General features: G+C 37.4%; 1 protein-coding gene across 1 annotated transcript in view; it reads right to left on the bottom strand.

Annotated features, from left to right (window-relative positions):
* Positions 1-26,483, bottom strand: part of KCNH7 (potassium voltage-gated channel subfamily H member 7) — a 345,986-nt gene that overhangs the window by 138,567 nt on the left and 180,936 nt on the right. The window contains exon 3 of the mRNA XM_070956966.1: positions 8,933-9,088. Within this exon, the coding sequence (XP_070813067.1) occupies positions 8,933-9,088 (156 nt within the window). The remainder of the gene's footprint in view (positions 1-8,932; positions 9,089-26,483) is intronic.

Below are 26,483 nucleotides of genomic sequence, written 5' to 3'. Positions count from 1 at the left end.
GATACTACAAAATCTCCATTCTCACCTCACTCCAGGGAAAGGACACTGCAAAATCTCCATTCCCACCCCACTCCAGGGGAAGGATACTGCAAAATCCCCATTCCCTCCCCACTCCTGGGGGAAGGATATTGCAAAATCTCCATTCCCATTCCACTCTAGGGCCAGCCAGAGGTGGTATTTGCCAGTTCTCCGACTACTCAAACTTTCCACTACCAGTTCTCCAGAACCTGTCAGAATCTGCTGGATTTCACCCCTGATGTAGACTTATATACCGCTTCACACTCTCTAAGTGGTTTACAGAGTCAGCATATTGCCCCCAACAATCTGGGTCCTCATTTTAGCAACCTCAGAAGGATGGAAGGCTGAGTCAACCTTGAGCTGGTCAGGATCAAACTCCTGGCAGTGGGCAGAGTCAGCCTGCAATACTGCATTCTAACCACTAAGCCACCACGGCTCATCATGAGGCTTAGGGCTAATGAGACAACAGGATTGGTGAGGGGCCATTTGACCAGAAAGGACAGTTGTTGGGACATTTTGTTCACTGGTTCAATGTTTGATATTATTGTGATGCTTGATTTGATTTTTATCTTAACAGTCGTTATTTTAATTAAAGGCTGTAACTCCCTCCAAGGGAAGGTGTTGGTATGCCTGGGGTAGGTGGGTTGATCACCTGGGAAAGGGCTTAGAAGGGCCCGATTGCCAGTGGCCCTTTTGGGGGAAGTGCTACACTTAGGATATTAGAAAGTTGAATTTTGCAACTCAAGTAAAATAAATGAAGGAAACAAGTGCAAACCATATTTCAGTAGACAGAATTACCTGATGAAGCTCCTCTTGAAAGGTTGTTACCATCTGAAATACAAGTAAAACTGCACTTACAGAGAGCATTTGATACTTCTTTTAAATCATTAAGTTAATAAGAAGACAGTTTGAGGCTAGCCTTTAAGGCATGAAACAGCAGAATACACACACAAGCAGATTTGTCTCAATATGGCTATAGATCCACCAAATAGTGGTGTATTAAGTTGTTTTCAAAATCAAACAGCTGAGTGCTTTGCCAATTCCAGTTGGATATAGAAAGCATCTGAACAGAAGAGAATGGTTAACAATTAAAGGCAAGTCATTTTGCCCAAACCCTTTGGCACTGCTAGATCCAGAATCCAGAACCCAGATCAGAAAAAACTCTTGTTGCTAGCATTTATGCGCAAAGCCATTCATCATCATTGTTTTCTAATAGAAGATTTGATTTTTACAATAATTCAAACAAAGCTTTCTAAAAACTCCGTTGCTCAGACAGGGATGGCAAAATGACTCAAGATGAACTGGGAGAAAGCAAATCAGCAGTATAGCAGAGGTAAATATTTGGATTGTTGAGGGGATGTAATTTCACTCAATTAATCTATGCATCTGAATCAATGGAAACCATTATTTGATGAGTGTTAACTAATAAGCCTAGAACTAGACTAGAACTGAGAGACTTACTTTCAAATCTTCGGTCACATATTAAAATCAGTAGGTGATCAGTGTCACATGATTTATCACACTAAATCATATGCAGCACTTGTATTATCTAAGGAGGGGGAGGCCTTTCAGACTGATAACACCTTTTGCACATTGGATAAGTTTTAAGACTGTAGGATTTCTTTTTTTATTATTAAAAAGTTTTATCAAAGATACAAACATTTTCTCCCCGCCTCCCTCCCACCCCCCTCCTCCCCCTTCCCCATCCTCCTCCCCGGACTTCCCAGAGCAAGTACAGGGTATAGCATTTAACAATCATAAACTAAAATGTGCTAGCATTTTATAGACTCCAAATTCTCCCTTGGTCCTTAACTCCACATAGTTCAAAAGCAAACTATAGACATAAACTAAAAACTAAATTGAATGTTTCATTCATAGGCTATTTGAAGCTTTTTAGTCTGATACTTATTTTGAATATATTCAATCCATCTTCTCCACTCCAATATATATCTTTCATTTGAATGGTCTTTCAAATACGCTGAAATTTTTGCCATCTCTGCCAGGTTCACTACTTTTAACGTCCATTCCTCAATCGTAGGTAAAACTTCCTTCTTCCAGTACTGCGCCACCAAAAGTCTAGCTGCTGTTATTAAATTTAAAATCAGCTTACTCTCTATAACCATACAGTCTGTAACTATGCCCAACAAAAAAAATTGTGGGGTAAATTTTATCTTTTTCTTTAAAATATTTTGAATAATCCACCATATTTTTATCCAAAAAGCCTTAATTTTTTTTACATGTCCACCATATATGATAATACGTAGCATCTTCACAATCACATCTCCAACACTTAGGTTGTAAACTTGAATACATACAGGCTAGCTTTTTAGGATCTAAATGCCATCTATAAAACATTTTATAAAAATTCTCCCTTAAATTCTGGGCTTGTGTAAATTTTATATTTCTAACCCATATTTTTTCCCACGTTTCCATCATTATTGGTTCTCCAATATTTTGTGCCCATTTTATCATACAATCCTTAACTAGCTCTGTTTCTGAATCTATTTCAACCAGTGCATTATACAACCTTTTTATATGCATTTGACCTTTGTCTCTAATTTGTTTTACCAGATTCTCATCCTCTTGCTGAATACCAATTTTTTGATCTTCTCTCCATCTGGCTTGCAGCTGACCATACTGAAACCATGTTTTAATTATTCTTTCTTCTCTTAATTGATTCATAGGTTTTAATTGTAGTATGCCTCTTTCTTTATAAAGAAGCTCCTTATATATAATCTCATCTTGTTTTTGCTCTACACTTATATTCTCTATCTGCGTGTCTGGGTGCTGTCCACATTGGTAACTTATCATTTAATTTATATTGATACTTTTTCCAGACACGCAATAAAGCATTCCTTAATATATGACTTTTAAAAGTCTTATCCACTCTTTTATCATATAATAGATAAGCATGCCAACTGTAAACCAAACCATATCCTTCAATGTTTAGTATTCTTTCCTCTGTTAAATTCATCCAATCACTAACTGCTGAAAGGGCAGCTGCTTCATAGTACAGTCTTAAATTGGGCATTTTGAGACTTCCTCTTTCACATATATCTTGCATTATCTTTTGCTTTACTCGTGGTCTCTTTCCTGCCCAAACAAAGTTACTAATACCCTTCTGCCATTCCTTCAAATTTTCATCTTTTTTAAGTATTGGTATCATTTGAAAAAGAAATAAAAACCTTGGCAAAACATTCATTTTTACTGCAGCTATTCTTCCCAACAAAGACAGTTGTAGTTTTTTCCACTTTTCCATCTCTTTCCGTATTTTTTGCCACAACGGTTCGTAATTATGCTTATATAATTTCACATTTGAAGTCATAATATAAACCCCTAGGTATTTGACCTTCTTTACTATTTCAAATCCTGTTAGTCTTTCTACTTCTTCTTTTTGATTTATAGTCATATTTTTAGTTATTATCTTTGTTTTACCTGCATTTATTTTAAATCCAGATACTTGTCCATATTGATTAATTGTATCCATTAAACCTGTAACTGATTGTGCTGGTTGGGTTAAAGTAACAACCAAGTCATCTGCAAAAGCTCGTAATTTATACTCATTTTAATTTTAATTCCCTTTATTTTATCTGACCCATGTATTTTACTCAACAAAAGTTCCAGCAATAAGATAAACAATAATGGAGACAAGAGACATCCTTGCCTTGTTCCTTTTTGTATATTGAAAGTATCTGTTAAACCACCATTAATTATTATTTGCGCTGTTTGCTTCTGATATATTGCCTTAATAGCTTGTGTAAAACATTCTCCAAATTGCATCTTTTCTATTAATTTCAATAAAAAAATGCCAGTTCAATTGATCAAATGTTTTCTCCGCAGAAATATTAACACTGCAGGGACTTGGTTGTTCTTCCCCAAATTCTCTAACAAGTTAACAATTTGCCTTACATTACTTTTCATTTGTCTACCACTTATAAAACCAGTTTGGTCATGATGAATCACTTGTTGCATAACTGTCATTAATCTATTTGCTAATATTTTAGCAAAAATCTTGTAATCTGTATTTAAAAGTGATATCGGCCTATAATTTTTTGGATACGTGTGATCTTGATCCTCCTTTGGGATCAAAGAAATAAAGGCTGTCTTCCAAGACGGAGGTACCCCTCCTCCAAATTGTATATTATTAAATAATTTCTTAAGTGGTTCCACCATTTCCAACTGTAGATTTTTATAGTAAACAGCTGTCAAACCATCCGTCCCAGGAGCTTTACCCACTTTCAACTGCTTAATGGCAAACATAATTTCCTCAGAAGTTATCGGTTGATTTAAACTCTCCCTTTGTTCTTTTGAAATTATATGAATATTCTCTTTCTAGACTGTAGGATTTCTAAGGGTCACTTCTAGACACGTTGTTGTCACGAGATGTATCGCAACTTCCCCCCCCCTTTGCTAAAATGGGGGTGGGGGTGGCCAGCACGTGACGCATACAGCCCGTGGGCCACAAGTTTAATACCCCTGCTTTAAGGCATATGGCCAGAACCATGGTGACAGGAGGAAGGGTGACCTGTGATTCTAGTTTGGGACTCTAGCGATGGGTCACGGCAGGGGAAGGTTTAAGGCCCAGTCCAGCTGCATTGACAGTATTGTGATATGACTTTGGCTCATGCTATCTAGGGAGGTTATTTTTTCTCCCCAGCTGGCTAGTGAATGATTATGCAGCCACTAATAAAGATGTCCCTGTAAAGAGTTTGGATGGAGATCTTATCTCCTGTAACCAATAAAATTGGGGCCAATGTTTTCTCACTTGCTAGAAACTGTTTTATTTGCTGTAACCTTCTTTTGCTTCTGCTTCTTGGTCCAGTTTACAATATTCAACAGCACAGGATAAAAACGGTTGGAGATGGACAATCAATAAATATCCAAAGGACAACACTCGTCACGTTGCATTTATAGGTGGAGATCTGAGAACCTGAGGCATTCCTAACCAGATAGGCTTTTGAAGCCAGATATATGTTCAATTTTAGAATCAATCATAATATGAGGTGGAGGGAGATTAATTATTTACAGGTTATTTTGATGTAAAGTTCAGATCTGTAAGACCAAGTACTATGCTAAATAATAAAACAGACCAAGTAAGCAGAATATTAATAATATAACATTTTGCCACATAAGGCTCACAAAATTTTTATAATATTCTGTTCTATCCTTTTATATAACTTTTGGAGTAACTAAAAAAAAATCTATTGTCAAGTGTAATAGATTATAATGGCTGTTTAACACAATCGTTTATGAATATGTTAACCGTATCATTGCAACATTTCCCGCACTTTTATTCTCTTCCAGAATTTCTTTCTTACATAGCATATTCATATGCTCTGTAATCAAAAGTGAATAATGCTTGAATTTAAAGGAGTTTTTTTTTCTGAGCAGGATTTGTGACTAAATAAGCAAAGCAAGGATAGGAATGAGCTACTCATGGCTTCAGAAAAATGTATCAGTCAGCAACTGCCTTATATCTTCCTCCAAGATTCTTCCATAGTCAGTGTTTACTGCAGAACATATGACTAAATAATTAATCCTGTTCACTTTTTCAATCTGTAAAATGGTAAATTTGAAAATCTAACAAAGGTTTATCAAAATAAAGAATGTAATGAAACTTCCCGAAAAGGAAATCTTTTTTTAAATTTGGGCCACAATTAAAACAGCTCATCTAGATTCAGGCATCTGTATAGCGCTGCACAGTTTTGCTTTGTTATTGGCTTGAGCCATGTGGAAATGTTGAAAAAAGAGGTGAAGCAAAAATAAATAAATAAAAGTAAATCTATATTCGCAAAACCAAGATTGTAATTGTGACATTATGAAGTAGTTTTAAATGAAATTGTCAAAGGTTCATATCTTGGTGAAGAACTATGATTTTTCTCTCAGTAACATTTCGGTTCGGCATCTATTTTTTAGTACATGAGTTATCTGATTATAATTGCTTTTTGAGTTGGATCTGTCTACAACTATATAAGGGTTGTCAGATGCTCTCCCCCAACTAAGAGCCTTGATGGTACAGTGGTTTAATGCACCCTGTTATTAACACAGCTGCCTGCAATTTCTGCTGGTTTGAATCTCTCCAAGGCTCAAGGTTGACTCAGCCTTCCATCCTTTCTAAGGTAGGTGAAATGAGGACCCAGTTTGTGGGGGCAATAAGCTGACTTTGTATAAAATATACAAAAGAATGAAGGCTATTGCTTAACCTATTGCTTAACGCATTGTAAGCCGCCCTGAGTCTCCGGAGAAGGGCGGCATATAAATCAAAATTAAATAAAAATAAATAAATAAATAAATAAACTCTGCTTGGATAACTTTCATTTAGTATTTTTGCAAGATCAAAGAGTTATTTATCTGTGTTTATATATTACACAGGATACCAGTTAATCTCTGCTTTCCTTTAATTTCATAAATGTTTTCTTCAAATATTGTCCCCAACTGTATATCCAAAAGGAAGATATCACAATCAAAGTAATCACAGACAAAATTTACAGCAAGACTGGCCAGACCATTTAATGACCATATCCTCACTAGCTGAAGCTCTAGTCTAGATCAGGGGTGTCTAACCATGGCAACTTTAACACTTGTGGACTTCAACTCCCAGAATTCCAGGAGATGAAATCCACAAGTCTTAAAGTTGCCAAGGTTAGACACTCTCCTCTAGATGGTTTGATAATGCTATTAGCTCATTTATTAGTAATCAGTGTTCTGGACTATTGATTTTGGTGTCAGAGTAGTTGCCTGAGATTGTGTATAGCAACGGAAAAGTTAACTAGATAATTAAAAACTAGTAAAGAAGTAGAGAATCTCCAAGACATGTTCCAGCTAGGAAATCTGGGAGACAAGATAGCTTAAAAGATTTTAATTTTATTACTGTATCAAATGTTATGTCGCTGTGTCATTGTATTCCTGTTCAAACTTCAGAATCCAAATGCTCATACAACTGTTTCTATACTTTAGGACAAAATCCAGGGCCAGAAATATATAATTTGAAAGTTAAGAACCATATACAGTCCTGTTTTCTTTGGTCATTATCTGACAGTGACCACTGAAAACTGATAGAACACCTTCCTTCCATTTTGTTGCCATTTTCCCTAAATTAATGTATTTGTTGAAAGGTAAGATTTTCCGCCTCCCCCATTTTTGTCTTAAAAGTAGTGATCTCCAGGTTCAGGCTACACCAAAGGGAATTCTAAATTGTATAAGATGCTTTGCTATACTCTTAAATGTCTTGGTTCGCTAAGCTAAGGCATTTATGTAACCCACACTATAGAGACCTGCTCCAGTAAGCAGAACAATGGAATTGCTATTTTAATTTCCTCTTCCTGTCCTATTGCTCAAATGAGAGGGAGGGAGGGAGGGAGGGAGAGAGGGAGAGCGCTAGTTTCTATATGCAACTTGACTTCAGTTCAAAATCCACAATGCTGCATTGGAGCTCACATTTGCAGAGAAATGTTATGGCTTAATTATAACTGTGGGTAACTATGGGGCCAATGTGTGCATTGACTTGCGCTTGGTGTCTTTGCCCATCTGACTTTTTTTGTTTTGTGACTGGCCATAAACGCACTGGGAAAGCCCCAGGAAACCCCCTTCTGATGCAGCCATAATATGTATTAGGCAAACTCATTGTTCCAAATAGGTCTAGTATCTGCTACACAGATATGTAATTCTGCTCATTTTCTGTTAAAGAAAAAAATCTTAAAATGTAGCCCTTACGGCACAATACTTCCTTTTGGCTGTTTTTTCCCCCCTCTCCCTTTGTTCGTAATTCTTTTTAATCGGTTAACCTTTTGTCACTTACTATCTCATTCCTAAAAAAAAGAAAGAAAAAAAAACTCCCACTGGAATCTGTGGAAATGCCAGTACACATTAATTCATCAGGAGGCATCAGGCTGCCTGTTTCTAGAATGGAGGATAGGAAGGAGATTCAGGATGCTAGAGGCTTTTTGTTCTTTCTTTCTGAGTAGAACAGCAGCTCCAGGCAGATGGAAAATCTTTCCTGCTGATCCTCCCAAGTGAAAGATAAAACTGCAGTTATTTGAATCACATAATAAATGAACCTCCAGCAACAGAAGCCCACAGTCTGCAGTGTCTAGCCAGAAGCATAATATCTTGTGTTCCCAAGGGCTGCGTAGCAAAGAAGGGTTGTGGCAGTTTGGAATCACACAGAAATCAAATAGCACAACTAATACGATTGATTATACATCAGGATATACCAAAGCATTATATTCCTAGGATAAGATTGGTGTTTTTTTTTTGTTAGCGTTCTTGCTTATACCAGTTACAAAACTACAGCTCTTAGTTCCCTCTTCTCACCCTGTCATATAGAATTTGGATATGAAAAAACCTAGCTCTTTGGATGTTGTGGCCATGACTCTATCTCTCATTATGGCTCTAATTTGGATTTTGTTTAATTTGGAGGCAAAGTTGTCCCCACTTTGAACTGGTTGACACACATTTATCCCTGAATAGAATTAATTAAGCTATCATAAAAATGAACGTTCCAGAATTTGAAGCTTAAAATTACGGTATATGTGAATCTGTAGGAAAGCATGATTAATACTATTAAGATATTGGCAGTCATTTATATGTCAGTATTAACCATTAGGACACAAAGAACAGCAACAACTGAACAATTAAACAACAATAATCATTTTGAATTTATGGCACATATTTTTCAAATGTAAATATAATAATTGAACCCAGGAATTGTTAACAAAAGCATCTACTTCTCCATAAGCTGTGCTCATTCCATTCCATAGATTTTCTTTCCAATGAATGTGCTATGATCATTACTTAATTGTAACAGAATAACAAGAGTCGGAAGGGACCTCAGAGGTCTTCTAGTCCAACCCTCTGCTCAAGAATTGTACTTCTCTTACCCAGAGATACCCCTAGTAAAGATACATATACTTACGATTTGTAACTTTGGCTGTTAGTATCTGGCTGAGTTTCTCTGGAGACTCCACATTTTCTTCATCAGTTGCATATTCAAAGCTAATAATAAACATCATAGCCACTCCTTCTTGATTTTTCACTGGGATGATGTGGGTGTTACATATGAAGGTAGACCCTATAAAGAAGAGGGAAAAACATCAACAAAAGTTTCTATGGAAATAATTCAGTTCCAATTATGGTACTTCCCTACAAGAGATTCCAAAATGGTCACCAATCAGAGAAATACAGGCACGCCTGTTTTGTTGTGAGTGCCCTCTGACAATTCAAACTCAGTGTGCTCCATTCCAGAACATTTTGCATGGTGGCTTCTCCCTCAATTGTGTTTTGGGCATCACAAAAGCTTTGGACACATGTGTAGAATCCCACCAGGGAAGAAACTCAGTATCAACAACCAAGTGAAATGTATTTCATCTTTAGACCCATACAAATGATTAAGAACTTTATTTATGGCAATGCCACAAATGAAGCCCTTTTGGTCCCCAAAGCACTGAGGTAGACATGGTTTTCCAAAGGCTTATAAGTGGTCACGTGAAAGGTTTTTCCTGGTCATTTGCACAGAGGTATATATGCACAGAATCTTCTGGGATTGCTGTCAAAATAAACCACGTCAGGAACAGGTGTTGGATCTTGATACGCTTCAGCCAAAGCCAGAGTGGTCAAAAATGTAGAACTGTATTCAATTCGATAAAAACGGAAGCATTTGTTTGACCAGTGTGCTCAATCCCAGGCTGTCACTCTCTTTCTCAGTGCATACACATAAAGACACACACACACACACATTACACACAAATGTAGACTGTTCTGGCTAGAAGCAGAAACGTAGGAACTTACAAGTGCCGGTTCACCTTCCACAAACTTCAGGCAAGTCCTAACTGAGGTTACTTAACCCCCACCCCACAAAACTATGGCAGCAACTGTCCCTCTGGCTCAGCAATCTGGTTTAAGTTGTGCTTTTGTTGGTGCAGCCTATGAAAGCAATGGCAAGAGTCCCTGTCACCATGCTCACATCCCTTAGATGGAAAACATGCAGAAAGCATCAGTGAAACGGCACAAAAATAGATGTGGAAAAATGCCCTTTGGTTTTGAAGACCAGCGCAGACACTGAAGTCAGCAAAAAGGGCACATTTCTGTACCATTTATATTTAGCTTACTTTTTTTATATTTAGCTTTTAAAAATAGATACATAATCGACTGAATTTTGTTTTTTTTTTTCTCTTCCAGAACATGCTACTTATTTAATTATTTACAGCACAGTAACTTTTAGGACTCCTCCTCTGCCTGGGAGTCTAGGCTGATGCCCAGAGTAAAACAAAAACCAGATAACAGCTGTCAAGCCTATGGACTACTATCATCAGAATAAACTCTTAAAGCACTGCAGCAAAATGAGACAGTCTGCTGTATGATGATACCCCAATAACCGCACTAGGAATCATCTGCACTGTTGACTTGACCACTTTTTGGCACTCAGTTCATGAGATTGGCCTCCAAAAGAACCACCTGCTTCGTGGTGACCCATTCTGGATGTTAATTCCTCCAGGGGAGGCCTTTCTAATGATAGCTCCCAATGCCATGGACTGCTGGTTAGTCATCTGGCCAAAGGTCTTCTTCTGTGTGGTTCCTGAAATGTCAAGGGAACCCTCTTTGGATCTGCAGTTGCTTTGACATTTCTCTGCTTTTAAGAAAGGGGTCAAGATACACCTTTATTTTTAGCCTTCCAACAGTGTCTTCTTGACCACTGCTCCTTGTCAGTATTGGATTAGGTTCATATAATGTTTCTAAATGTATTTTTCACCCTTTTGTTTTCATGTTTCTCTTCCTATATTTAGTCACCTTGAGTGCCATACTTTGATGCGAGTTATAGTTCAATATATCTGCAGGGTGTCAACTTGGGAAGGCTGCGGCACTCTAGCACATATCACAAAATAAAATTTATATTGTTTCTCCTGTTGCATGTCATTTTACGACTGCATAAAGCCACACATAAAGACTGACAGGTCTTGCCTTTCAAACGTTGTAGCTGTGGCTTCAATCCATTTAATAAAACAGTTAAGCTGTGACACTTGCCACGGTTTCCATGGGAACAAACAGGATGACTTTAGTAAACAGAAAATAAGCAATTTAAGACTCTTCCATCTGAGGTAAAAATAGAAGTGCTGCAGGCTGTGCGCTGAAATTGAGACTGGTTAATCAGAGTATTGGAAGAGAGACTAGACAGACCCATTACGCTTTCAGTTAATTAACAAAAATAAATATTGACTTTAAAGACTTCAAAACGCGATTTCCTGATTTATTGGAAAAGGCAGTCGCACCACGTAGTTTAGAAATGTTTGACATCTTTTGCATCAGGTTTATTACATAGTGACATTCAGACTGCTTGGCCTCTGATGCCAGGGAGGGAGAGAGGGAGGGAAAAGGAAATGAGATACATACTCAGTGCACAATGTAGAATCAGTTGTAATAGGCTTTGGAAATGGTGGACTTTGCTCAAGCGATCCAAGATTGGCACTATTTTGGCAGAAAGTCATGTTGGAAGCCTGGAGTTTCCCTCTTGGTTTTAAATTCCATGGCTAAATTTGGAAGGCAAAAGCCACTCAAGCTTGTTCTAACTCTCCTTTATGCCAAGGCTGATCTTCAGCTCCCTACTGGACTATGGTATATGACATCTGGAATGCTGCTTATTGCAGCTGGTTATAGTTCAATACATCTGCCAGGAGTCAACTTGGGAAGGTTTATGCACGATCAAAAAAAGAGGAGAAAAGTTTGCATGAAAATTGTATGTATTGACTCAGCTAGCTTGATGTAAATGTAGGTATAATGGCCATCATAGAAACGGGAAAACCAGATGGGTCTAAGATATTGGAAACACTTTGATCAATGATCCCGTGTTCCTATTTAGTAATTGATAGGCAACTTTAAGAATGCTTTTTAACTAGCACATCGTATCTGGGTTGCAAAATCCCAAGTGACTCCCAGAAGGCTTACACGTTTCTGATGGAATGTTATCTCTTGTTGGAAAGGAAGACTTCCTCAAAGGGATAGAATTATCCTTTGGCATAGCCTAACCCAGCATCCATGGTTCTGCAAATGGGATGGTTTAAAGTAATGGAAGGATAAAATGAATCAATTCATGAATTTGGACATCAGCACGTTACCGATATGGAATTCATTATGTAGAAATCCTACAGTTAAAGTAATACACTTCTTACATTTCTCTTTTGTTTTTTCCCCTCATAATTTGAACATTTAAAGGAATCCAATGTCCATTTCTGAAGTTAAAACTTTTAATTAAACTCTGAATTACTCTTATCTTGAATTATGCTATATAATCTTAAATACATTCTTCCAAACTATGTCATTAAACCACAGCTTTGCTAAAGAAATTATCATTTTCAGCTTGCCACTACCTACATAACGGTCTAATGTCACGGCAATTTTTCTATGTTCCAACAGATGGTTTTAGATATGACTAGAGGAAAAAATGGAAAAGTTTTTTTATAGTACAAGACCTTGAGGATACTATAACTAAATTAATTTGAAATTGAACATGAATAATTCAGAATTACAGTTATCTACCTAATCAGGCATATGCAAAACTTTTAAAATTCAAACCAAACATCTGATTTTGAGTATGAAACGTCCTGTTTTGGGTAGTGTGCTTGGCACTCAAAAGAGGCTTTTGCATTCAGAACATATTGCTTTGAATTTGAAGTGGTTTGAATCCAAAACAGTTTGCATGCCTGGATTACCTATGAAGAAAGTCTGCTTGATGTCAGACTGAGAGTCAAGGTCAGGATGTTTCAGAAAGATTCCAAAACACAATTAAAAATAAATCCATTGAACACCAGGGGTAGAACTCAGATTAAGGCATCATCAGGAATTACCTTCTTCTTAAACCCAATACTGAAAAGGGATTGACCATGGACTTTCTGATAATCTCCCATCCAAATACTAACCAGGTTTGAATCTACTTAGCTTTTAGCAGATCATGAATAGCTGATTAGATGTAACCACATACTATGGCAAGATGTACCAACTGCAATAGTACTTAGACTATATCCAGCTTCATAATGCTTTACAACCTCCTCTAAATGGTTTACAGAGTCAACCTATTGCCCCCAACAATCTGGGTCCTCATTTTACCAACCTCGGAAGGACGGAAGCCTGAGTCAGTCTTAAGCAGGTGAGAATCAAACTGCTGGCAGTCGGCAGAATTAGCCTGCAATGCTGCATTTTAACCACTGCGCCACCATGGATCTTTTGTAAAAGTAAGTCCTATCTAATTTAATGGAGTTTATTCCCAAGTAGAATTGTGTATGAATGCCCTGACTGCAAAAAACGGAATATATTCAGGGTCAAAAGGCAATGATGGAAAACTTGGACGAATGAATATTCTTTTTTTGTGACAAAAAAAAGAGGGTTTAATTATGTTTATAATTTTGTAATTTAATTAATTACACTCTCTAGGTAACAGAACCAGGACAAAGCAAACCTGTGTACATGCAATGTAATAGAAACCGAGAACTGGTTCCCGCTATATAAGCTCATAGTTTGTTTCATTACTGTTGCAAAAAGGAGGTGTTAGCTTGATACTGCAGATGTGCATTAAAAGTGGCATTTAGCACTTACCGTATTTTTTGGAGTATAGGACGCACCTTTTTCCCCCAAAAAAGAGGGTGAAAATCTGGGTGAGTCTTATACTCCGAATGTAGCCCTGGCTAGCTTCTCAAATGGAGGTTTCAGAGGCTGAAAAAAGCATCAGAAACAAAACTTCAGAAAAGAAACCCCCAAACACAGCTTCAGAGGCTTTTTTTCCTGAAGCTCTGTTTCGGAGGCTTTCAGAGGCAGGAAAAAAAGTTTTTTCTGAAACAGAGTTCCAGAAGTTTCAGAGGCAGAAAAAAAAAAGCAAAAAAAAAAAAAAAAAGCAAGGCACAGAGCTCACAACCAAGGAACCTGTTGCTAAAATTCACCTCTGGGAACAGCTGATTGGGGGTATTCCGGGATCCCGATCCACCTGCCAATCAGCTTTTTTCTTATTTTCCTCCCCAAAAACTAAGGTGTGTCTTATACTCCGAAAAATACGGTAGGTGCTTCGAACACTTGAAATATAATGTGAACATGCAAAGTCTAAAAAAACCCCAAACTTTTACAGGAATATGAGGCTTTGTATCATCAGAGATTTAAATTAAATCCTCCTCCATCCCAGCAGACTTTCTAAAGAATGAAAAGAGAACATCTTTTCTCTTCAGCCTATTCTTTTCAGCCTATCATATAGCCAATACCAACTTGGAATAAGGTATGGAAGCATCTTTAGAAGATTGAAGAATAAATATGCAGAAACAGGCAAGACTGAAGTCCACGGTGATTTCCTCTTCAGCATCACATATTCTCTGTCATTTCCTACTGCCCATCATAAAGAGGCAGATAATGATGATGAACAACAACAAGAACAACAACATTCCTTCAAACCCTGAAAATCATTTCTACTAATCCGGCCTATGGCCATCATTGAGAACATTCTATCATTTTTCAAATTATCGCCTATACTGAGGTTTAATTTTGAATAATATAAGCAAATTTCGTGAACACATTCCAATTTAAGGTTGTTTATTAGTATTGATTGAAATGGTCCCCAAAGCTGAGTCTTGCACTAACTTCACTAACAATTTGTTCTGTATCGTATCTTTCAATGAAGTATAGTGTTTTCTTTCTTTTCCTATTAAACATTCCTCGTTAACTTTGCTCTCTTGTTCAATTTCCTAGTTGGCATCTATCAAATCCGTTCCTGAAATACCAAGTTATTTAGGTTATTTTCCTATAAACAGATATTGGGCTAGCCTTTTAATGGAGTTAAACTCAACTGAATCAAATATGGCACTGTCATCTTGCAACATTAAAGACTGGCAGCTCAAGAAAGGCATTATTCAAGTTCTGTAGAGCTGTAAGTAAGAGTGTCTGTCTGCTAACATAGCTTCTCAAGTCAAAGAATTTATCTTCCCACTTGCACTTCTTGTGCATCCTGAAATGTGGTCAGTTTGGAGCATATTAAATAGTGTATATGGGGATGAAATTATGAGGAGAATGAAAGGAATTTGTAGTGTTTGAGCAACTGTCCAGGTACACTGAATTTGGGCTCCTTGATGGTCTCTGAGTTTGGTGGTGTGTTTTTTTGTTTTTGTTTTTTGCAGATGTTTCATTACTAAACTAGGTAACATCATCAGTCCAAGGACTCCATAGTTCAACTCTATGCTACAAATATTCTCTTTTATCGATACACTGAATGTAGCTTATAGTCAGAGAAACAATCCAAGAAATAATAGACATGGAAAGAATACTCTAAACATGTTCACATTAAGGTTAGAACATTAAGGTGCTCTCATCACTGGCCCCTTTTATTTGCAATGTTAAGGCAAGTTTTGCATGCATGAAACCATGTCTAAACATCTGCAAAGATTGAAAGAAATGTTTTCTAGAATTTGCAAGAAAAAAAGTAAAAACAAAACCCACAGTAATTTATCCATTGTGAAAATCTGAGGAACCCTAAATAAATCTAGTCATAAAAATAGATGAAGATGATAAAATTGAATTTGTGCTGGGATTATTTGGCCATTTACTCGTTGCTGAGAGGATTGCAAAGGGAGAAAACATATTTAGGAAAAAGAAAAGACAATAAAAGGATAGTGAGTTGTATATAAAAATACCCATCCGACCAAGTCTATAAATAAATAGAAATAAGTACTTGCTTTATTTCAATGATGATGTGATTAGTGCTTGGTCTTCCAAAGAAAAAAGGCCCTGCTTTTCCTTCTGATGCATCTTTAATAGATGCATCAGAGATAGGCTATACAGCCGTTTAAGTAGAACAAGGAAACTCAGCCAATGACCCTAAGGTTCTGCTTTTCCGAGTGAAGAGAACTGGCCTAATTTTCTGGTAAAGTTAGGTGAGGCACACATAAAACATGTATGCCTTAAAATGGGTTAATTATTTTGCAGGAGGAAGAAGGGGAGAAGAATTCCTTCTCTGTAAGAATGCTTAAATTGTGAAGAGCATGCCTTGATGTAAATCTGATGTAGAATTTAATACTACCCTGTTTCCCCCAAAATAAGACATCCCCTGATAATAAACCCAATCGGGTTTTTGAGCACATGGCAATAAGGCCAAGCACTTATTTCAGGGTTCAAATAATATAAGACAGGGTCTTATTTTCGGGGAAACACAGTAATTAGAAATTAGATAGATTTGGGCCACATCCAAAATTTGGGTTTATCTCTATAATAATAATAATAATAATAATAATAATAATAATAATAATAATAATAATAATAATAATTATTATAATTATAATTATAATTATAATTATAATTTTATTTCTATACCGCCGTTCTTCCGAAGGACTCAGGGCGGTGTACAGCCTATTAAAAACACAAAGACAGACATCAATTTAAAAATAATTAAAATTTTTAAATAATTTCGGCTCAGATTTAAAACCCCAAATTTAAAACACCCAATTTAAAATCATTACATTGATAGCCCGGCCTGGCGGAACAGCAGGTCTTGAGGGCACAGCGGAATACATGGAGGTTGGAGATCTTATGCATTTCCGGGGGCAGTTCATTCCACAGGGCAGGGGCTCCCACAGAGAAGGCCCTCCCCCTGCGTGTTGTCAGCCGATATAACTTGGCCGATGGCACCCTGAGGAGATCCTCTCTGTGGGAGCGAACTGGCCGGTGGGAGGCTATTGGTGGCAGAAGTCAGTCTCGAAGGTACCTGGGTCCTATGCCATGGAGCACTTTAAAGGTGGTGACCAGTACCTTGAATTGCACCCGGAAGACCACTGGGAGCCAGTGCAGCTCGCGCAGGAGGGGTGTCACGTGGGCACAACGAGTTGCGCCCATAACCACCCGCGCGGCCGCATTCTGGACCAGTTGGAGCCTCCGAGTGCTCTTCAAGGGGAGCCCCATGTAGAGAGCATTACAACAGTCCAGCCGGGACTATTGATATTTCACTGATTGATAGCACCTAGTACTCACCCATGTATGGTTTACAGTTTTGTCTTTGTTCTGTACTGTCTCCATCAAATATTTTCAGCTTAAAATTCAACAATAATCTTTGAGTTTTCTTTAAAGAAAGGATGTGAAATATTGCATACAGTAAGAGCCTAAGTCCTTAATGATATACTAGATATACAGTACAAGCTTTTAAAGTACTTGAAATCCATTGTTTACCCACTCATACTGTTGTTGTTATTATTATTTCTACTTTACTTATTTTCTTAAATTTATACTTTTTTTATAGGTGCCAACATCATACGTGAACAAAGAGGCTAATATGAATCCGCCCACAGGAAAGTCATTAAAAAATGAAACAGAATCAACAGCGTAATCATGTCCATCAGAATAACCCATGAAAGTTCCTGCAAATATATCTGTAAAACAAAGTCCGGTTTATGTTTTTATTTTTAATGAAGAATGGGGTGGCCAATTTGAACACATCTTAATTCACATGCAATGGCTAATAGACAATCAGTTCCATTCAGGAATAATAACCTGAAAGAAAGCAATTGGTACAAAGAGTGATGAGGTCAGTCTTGGTAGTTATTTGCCTTTCTGTTTTTCAGCATACAGTTTGTCCCTCTGGAATCAATTATCTCTTCATCAATTAAATGAAAGTACTGGAGTTAAATAATGTAATGTAATAATGTAATTGAAACCAGTACTCCAGACTTAACACATTTATGGATCACTTCACTCATCCTTAAAGTAGTGGACTGTTTAGGCTGCATATGTGAAAGAAATGTTCCTCTCTTGGTTCCATCATAATGTAAATATTACACCCAGGGCTGCAATATTAATCTCTTTCAAGGGTCCGAAATGTGATATTAGTATACGCTACAATAGCTAGGTCACCCATTAACATCTGTTTTTTAATTCAGATTGTTGGTTTGTTTGTTTTTATTGTTGTAAACTACCCAGATGTTCAATGTTCAAGCCATATACGTTATTTAAAGGAATAAAATGCATGCCTTCATCGATCAGGCAAAATCCTAATTTCAGGTTATTTATATATTTGTATCTTAAGTCATTCATTATTTACACAGGAGGCTTAGATTGTGTATAATTGTCTTTTTTTATTTTGACACACTATAATGAGATAGTATACTAAAAAGCAGAGACATCACCCTGCCAACAAAAGCACATAGAGTCAAGGCTATGGTTTTCCCAGTTGCAATGTATGGCTGTGAAAGTTGAACTATAAGAAAGGCTGAGTGCCAAAGAATTGAGGCCTTTGAACTACGGTGCTGGAGAAAACTCCTTCGAGTCCCTTGGACTGCAAGGTGATCAAACTGGTCAGGCCTAGAGAAGATCAACCCTGCCTGCTCTTTAGAAGGTCAGATCCTGAAGATGAAACTCAAATACTTTGGCCACCTAATGAGAAGGAAGGACTCACTGGAGAAGAGCCTAATGCTGGGAAAGATTGAGGCCAAAAGAAGAATGGGATGACAAAGAATGAGGTGACTGGATGGAGTCACTGAAGCAGTAGACATGAGCTTAAATAGACTCCAGAGGATGGTGGAAGACAGGAAGGCCTGGAGGAATGTTGTCTATGGGGTCACAATGGGTCGGACATGACTTCGCAACCTACAACAACAATGGTAATATAATGGGCTGTGAGAATAACCTTGATGAACAGGAGGAAGAGCCACAGCCGAGGTAAGGGTCCGATAAGAGAAATATGAATCCAAAGCAGGAATGAATTTTGAGGAAAAACTCTCAGACTGGACCCTCCCTAGTTTCATTTTAGGAAAAAGGTGGAGAGGGGGAATACACATTCAGGGTTATAAGATTCTGTTTCTGTAACCCTATACTAGAAATAGTTTTAGCATTCATAACTTTGGTGTTCAAGTCTGGTCTCCTTCAAAGGGCTGACAGGTATGATCATGTAACATCACTGCCATCCAAGCTATCCTTATACAACTTATCCCAATAGATTTCCAATGGAATTCAAGGTGCTGGTAATAATCTAAAAACTCTATGTGGCACAGGACTGGTTACCTATCCCATGCTAACCATAATCCATTGCTGCCTTTGAGAAGGCTCTATTTGGTTATTTATATTTACTGAGGATTTTAAATAAGGTACAATTTAAATAAATCTAAAGAAAAAAAATAGAAAACAAAGAAAAAAGAGAACAATTGCAAGAAAAGAAAAAAGCATGAAAGAACATTAAAGTTATGAAATATAATTACTTCTGATCATCTCTTCAACAGATACAAACAAACCTATTGTCTCCCTTCCCTCTTAACTCTTCAGAAATCCCTTCAACGCCCTATTTAATTTTCATCTGTTTAAGTGATTACATCCATAAACCATCATTTTGGTTTTTTCTTTTTCTTTCTTCTTTTAGCAAAAAGTCCATCAAAGGTTTTCAGATTTTTTTTTATTTTTTTTAAAAAAATTCTTGCTTTCTCCCTGACCAGACAGGTCATTTTGACATTTCTGCTAGTTCTGAGATATTTACAATCCATTTTTTAAAATTGAATTTTCTGAATTTTTTCCCCATATTTTGATTTGATTATATTTTTCTTTATTAACCTCTGGGTTTTATTTTTTTAAATTAATTTTAATTTAACATTTTTAAGGAAATAAACAGACGTGTGCAGGTGAATTCTTTGATAGGAGAGAATCTAATGAAGAGTTTCCATGAGTGAGAGGCATGCAGCTATTTTTCACCATAGAGCTCTTGTGCACCCTCAAAATCTGCTGCAAATGTTCCCACTTAGACAAAGCAGATTTTGAAAGAACCTAGAAGGGTGCAGGGAGAAAAGAAAGGGAGACTCTCAGTGCAAAAGGTCAATAAATGTGGATTTCATCACTTGCTTTGAGTATTTGTATTATTTCTATACAGAGAGAACTGCCTTGTAAATGCTTAGGATTTGAAGAATGGGACATAAATATATCATTCAGTAAATAATTTAAACCTTTAATAACATAGTGAAAACTGGAAAAGTACAAGGTTGCTTCTATTTTTATCTGTGAAATATTAGAGGGTAAATATTTTATATCCTGGTAAGTCTCCGAAATAATTTTTCTAACAATGCTGCAGAGATGGAATACGTTCCTTGCTGCAATAAATATTATTTTTCAAGCTTTCGTTTCAAGAAAATGAAAAATCAAGTCTCAGGAATCTTTTAAATACAGCCAACCCTTCATTTATTCTAACCATTGCAACACCAACGAGCCATGATGGCACAGTGGTTAGAATGCAGTACTGCAGGCTAACTCTGTCCACTGCCAGGAGTTCGATCCTGATGGGCTCAAGGTTGACTCAGCCTTCCTACCGAGGTCAGTAAAATGAAGACCCAGATTGTTGCGGACAATATGGTGACTCTGTAAACCTCTCAGAGAGTGCTGTAAAGCACTGTGAAGTGGTATATAAGTCTGTGCTATTGCTATTATCAATTGGCCTATACTCCATTCTTTGTCCCATTAATGTATCAGCAAAATAGTTTCTGAGAATGAATTTCTGAATCACAGCTTACTAATAAGAGTATATTTAGATGTACAGGTAATCTTTGACTTATGACCAGAATTGGGACCAGAATTTCAATAGCTAAGCAAGGCAGTCATTAAGTGAATAAAGCCTATGATCATGATTTTTGCCATGATTATTAAACAAATCACTGCAATTGTTAATTGAATCATGAGGACATAAGTGAATCTGGCTTTCCCCGTTATTTATTGGGAGCTGGCTGGGAAGATTGCAAACCGGTAATCGTGTAATTCTGGAGATGCTACAACTACTGTCAATACATTGCCAGTTGTCAAATGCCTGAATTTTGATTAGGTAACTACGAGCGTGCTTTGACAGTCATAGGTGTGAGGACTGGTTGTAAGTCACATGTTTCAGTGCCGCTGTAACTTTGCATGGCCATTAAACAAAAGGTTATAAGTTGAGAACTACTGATAACTATTACTTATTGTCAATAAATTACTATGTCTTACCAGGCATATTATCAAAGGTAATATCAAAAGTCTCGCTATTGAATTGACTTAGATGCATCTCCCAAGACTATTCATTTAAAGATTTATTGTCAAGGAACTACTGGAAGTCATTTGCATGTTGAAATGTGCTCTATCTCCTTTTATATCCTAATGTAGTTACTTGAGGGATAGAAATGTTAGTTGAGGATACAAAAGAAGAATAAAGAAGACCAATGACTGCATTTGGTTACGTATTTATTAGGAATTTAGCTTACAATGATTAAATGGGAGCTCTTTCCCATGGCATTTCCTCCCCATCTCAACTCTGCATCAAATAGACATTTAGCCTGTCACTGTAGCTGCTGCTGTTACTCATCCACTTGATTTACTCAGTGGCTGGAGGGCTTCCAGGGCATTTCCTTGCCTCATTTGAAGAAAGAAGAGCAACTCCATAAAATAACACCAACAATAAAAAAAAGAACTCTCCGAGAGAATAAGCACAAATATATATATACATCATGTGTCCATTGGCTTGAAAATGGCTTAAATGTGAATATTCTGCTCAACTTTTTCTCTTCCTACATTTACAGACATCTGGAAATACAAATCATTGACCCACACATACTTTTTTTAAAAAAAATATCTACTACATAGACCCTGGACTACTAAACTCTTTGTCAGATTTTAATGATAATATACACATGTATATTTAGCCTTGGTAGTACAGTGGTCTAAGGTACCTTGTTATTAAGCTGGTTATTAAGACCAGCTGCCTGCAATTACTGCAGGTTCGAATCTCGCCAAGGCTCAAGGTTGACTCAGCCTTCCATCCTTTCTAAGGTAGGTAAATTGAGGACCCAGTTGTGGGGGCAATAAGCTGACTTTGTATAAATATACAAAAAGGATGAAGGCTATTGCTGAGCACATTGTAAGCCGCCCTGAGTCTCCGGAGAAGGACGGCATATAAATCAAATTAAAAAAAAATAAAAAAATTGCCATGGATGGAAACTGACCAAGGAGAGATTCAACCTAGAAATGAGGAGGAACTTTCTGACAGTGAGAACAATCAACCAATGGAAGAGCTTCCCTTCGGAAGTTGTGGGGGCTTCATCACTTGAGACTTTCAAGAAAAGATTGGACTACCATTTTTCAGAAATGGTGTAGGGTCTCCTGCTTGAGCGAGGGGTTGGACTAGATGACCTATAAGGTCCCTTCCAACTCTGTTAATCTGTTAATCTGTCATGAATGATCTTGCAATTGTAAAGGTTCAATTGTAGATCAGTCTTAGTATTCCCATATTTTTATGTTGTATTTCGGTTGGGATCTGATGAAACTAAAAGCATTACCAGTTATTTGTGAAACTCACATAACTGAGATGAAAGAATCAAATTATGAAAAACAACAAGTGTTAAAAAATAATGTTGCAGATTAAGGGCTGAGGCTCAAAAACAGACCAGCAAGTATTGCTATTCTATATAAACTCAGGTAGTCATGCCCTCTATCTCTTTCCTGCTGAAGTGCCCAGCTCTCGTATAGTTACCACTAGTTTGTTTCGTGTTTAAATTCTTGTCTATTTCAACTTTGTGAAGCATAGAAGTAAACCTAAATTAGTCCCAGATATTAACAGATTAACAGATTGTAGGTCATCTAGTCCAACCCCCCGCCCAAGCAGGAAACCCTACACCATTTCTAACAGATGGCAGTCCAGTCTCTTTTTGAAAGCCTCCAGTGATGAAGCTCCCACAACATCTGAAGGCAAGCTGTTCCATTGGTTGCTCTCACTGTCAGAAAATTTCTCCTTTTTTTCCAGGTTGAATCTCTCCTTGTTCAGTTTCCATCATTATTCCTTGTCTGGTTGACCCCCCTCCTCTCTCTGGCAGCACCTCAAATATCGGAACACTGCTATCATGCCTCCCCTGGTCCTTCTCTTCACTAGACTAGCCATGCCCAGTTCTTGCAACCGTTCATTGTATGTTTTAGCCTCCAGTCCCCTAATCATCTTGGTTGCTCTTCTCTGCACTCTTTCTAGAGGCTCAACATCTTTTTTATAGTGTGGTGATATAAGAAAGAACATAATAAAGAAGCTCATAACTCAAGAAGCATGCAAGATACTAGTAATAAAGTTCTGTTTGATGTATTATCCAAACGTGGTTGTAATTACCTGCCTGTTATGAGTAACATGAATATTTTATGCTACGATTACAATTTGACAATATTAAATATGCTACAGGCATTCAATTACAACATATGCTTTACCTATGGTTGGCCATCTTATGTTTTCTGATGAGAACAGAACAAGGAAACGGGTGGACATAGTTGCAGACATCACTGTTGAATAGTGCCTTTGAAGATCAGCTTGGCAATTAGGGGTTATTTTGGACAGGATGATTGCCAGCTGATTTTTTTTTTTTAAATTTCCAATGGCCAAAAATAATTTCTCTTCCTCTCTGTCCTCATCTCCATCTAGTTTCATTCCTTCCTTTTCTTCGTATGTGTGTGACTGGTACATAGAGATGGGAGATAGATTGATTGATTATATACATGGAACAAACTTTTTTTTTTTACAGGCAATTGATTTTAATTAATAGTTATTAATTCAATGGTGTTATTTTTAAATCCTGCCCTTCCTTTATCTGGAGTCCTGACTTTTGATAAACATATGGATACATTGCAGACAGTCTTCACTCCAATTACCCACACAAGCTGCTTTCTTAGAAAGATTTTCCCTTGGCGTTTGCCCTTGCCTTCTTCCGAGGGCTTAGAGAGAATGACTGGCCCAAAGTCACCCAGGTAGCTTTGTGCCTAAGGCAGGATTAGAACTCCTCTCTCCCAGTTTCTAGCTTGATGCACAGCTGCATGGAACTGGCTCTCCGAACAGTAAATGGAAGCAAACATTTGACCAATTTTCCTGCAAGCTGCAAGGCCCAGCAAAACCGGTTCACTTCCAGATTCCAGCAAAACAAGAGATGCATCTTCCAGCCAATATGTCAACAGTTAGGGAGTTCTGAAATGAAGAACAAGAAATGAACTAATGCTTTATGATGCCATCTTTCACTTCTATCTGTATTGTCTGTATTCTCATGTTTGGCTGGTATTATTTTAATATTATAATGAAAGTTTGGACCATAGACACTTTGATTGGTTTATATATATAAAACTGCATATAAACTGCCAAGAGTCTTTAAATTGCAATAGGATAGAAACACATTAAATCAACACATTAGCATATAGTTTCTTGTGAAATATAAGGCACAGAGTAGTACGTTTCATTCTCCTTAGATTACAAACTGCATTTTCAAATACTATTTATAATCGGAATTATCATTTTAGCATTCTAGATGGCATTACAATATTAAAGGGCATGAAATTCTGTTTTTTTTTTTCATTTAATAGCTCTATTGTTGATGTCTTCATGAAAGAACTTGAGAACATCACATTCTGTTTGCAAATGTTTGGCTTAGAATATTAATTGCCAACAATGTATGCTTGATTAAGGATAAAGTGGAAGTAATTATCCTGCCTTCTAATACCAACTTCAGATGGGGGATATTGCCAATATTGTAACTCAAAGGCCATGGAAAACAAGGAAGAGGTCTTCAAATGCTCATTAGAATATAAGAATGCAGGAGGTGTCCTGCTGGATCAACTCGACTCAACAGCTCATCTGGTCCAATATTCTGTGCTATGTCATGGCTAAAAGATTGGAATTCTTTAATTTGCCCCAAAGATTTCTTCTTCCATTTAATCCCATTCTTTCATAAATTAATTTATTTTTAGTTTTAATGTTTTATTGCTGCTTTTATATAAGTATAAATAGACAGGTTTATGGTAGTGTGTGTGCATGCACATATCTACATATATATTCACACAGAGCAGTTACCGTGTTATCACTCGGTAAATTGACAGAACACGCAAACAAACATGATATGACTGGAGACTGGAATGCCAAATTTGGAAAGATTAAGGATGAAAATGTAGTTGGACTGTACGGGAAACCAAACGAATCAGGAGACCAACTTATCAACTGCTCTCACTCTTCATAGCTCCATAGATTTCTTCATAGCTAACACAGTCTCCAAATAACCAAAATGAGGTCCCTATTCATGGACATCATTAAATGAAATATATAGAAATCAAACTGACATTATTGCTAAAAGGAGGCGGAGAAGGTTAATTATAACATCAAAGATATGGATGGCCAGGGGCCAGCTGTGAAAACAGATCCCATACTGCTTATGTGCAAGCAAGAAAGCCAGTCAATCTCCACAACATGATGTTGAATGTATTTTTATTTGTTTGATTGATTTCTATAGCTGCCCATCTGAGCAAACAACTCTGGGTGGCTCACAATCCAGAGACAATTCATATACCCTTGAAGGTTACCTGGAAGCTACAGGTGGTCCAGAAATGTGCTGGTTAAAGACCAAGTTAGGATCAGATCATCATGGGCAAAATCTATTTATGTGATCTCTAAAAGTTGACCGTGATGTACATAATCACCATCAATCATGTAAAAAGCAAATCAATTCTGCTATAAAAGGATGGAGGAACTGGAGTACCTCACTGTAGTTTCAGCTGTAAACAAGACATCAGGGTTCAGGCCATCAGCCAGAGTTAGGTTTCATTTCCCTGCTGCTTGAAAGAAGGCAAAGAGGATGCTGGAAGGAGGAGTAGGGGTACATCCAGCTTCTTAGCGCTTTAACCCTTCCATTGCTTGCCACATATCATACATCAAGCAGAAGAAATACAGCTCTTGGGAGAAAAATAGCTATCCATTCCTCTTCTAAGAAACTGATTGAGATTTTCAGATGAAACCAGGCATCTCATGCCAGTGTGGACAGTCAGTGTGATCTAGTGTTAAATTTCTAGACTAAAACAGGTCAGGAGAAGCCAAAGTTCAAGTCAGTGGTGAAATCCAAATTTTTTTTTTACTACTGGTTCTGTGGGCATGGTGTGGCTTGGCAGGGAAGGATACTGCAAAATCTCCATTCCCACCCCACTCCAGGGGAAGGATACTGCAAAATCCCCATTCCTTCCCCACTCCTGGGGGAAGATTATTGCAAAATCTCCCTTCCTACCCCACTCTGGGGCCAGCCAGAGGTGGTATTTGCCGGTTCTCCGAACTACTCAAAATTTCCGCTACCGGTTCTCCAGAACCTACCAGAACCTGCTGGACTTCATCCCTGATTCAAGTCACTTGTTGACTATTGAGCTAACTTGGTAACTGTTGGGCCAAGCACAATTTCTCAACTCAATTTATCTTACAAGGATGTTGTAGAGATAAAATGAGGACAGTGCCTTGAGTTCCCAAAGAAACTGCATTACATAAATGCAGTCCATCCCTCCCTCCCTCCCTCCATCTATTTGGGATAAAGATTGGAGGTTTAGAATGCGATGCTTTTCATCTGGTTAATGGCTCAGTCACCACTATATTATTGTAAACGTAATAATAACAATATTTCATTTAAAGATCTCTGCTTTGATCTAAGATGAAAATTAAAAAGTGGGGAAAGGGAACCATTCTTCTCACT

Source organism: Pituophis catenifer, unplaced genomic scaffold (assembly GCF_029215685.1).
Source record: "Pituophis catenifer annectens isolate HBS135680 unplaced genomic scaffold, rPitCat1.0.hap2 SCAF_1, whole genome shotgun sequence".
Lineage (NCBI taxonomy): Eukaryota > Metazoa > Chordata > Lepidosauria > Squamata > Colubridae > Pituophis > Pituophis catenifer.
This window is presented reverse-complemented; position numbering and strand designations above follow the sequence as displayed.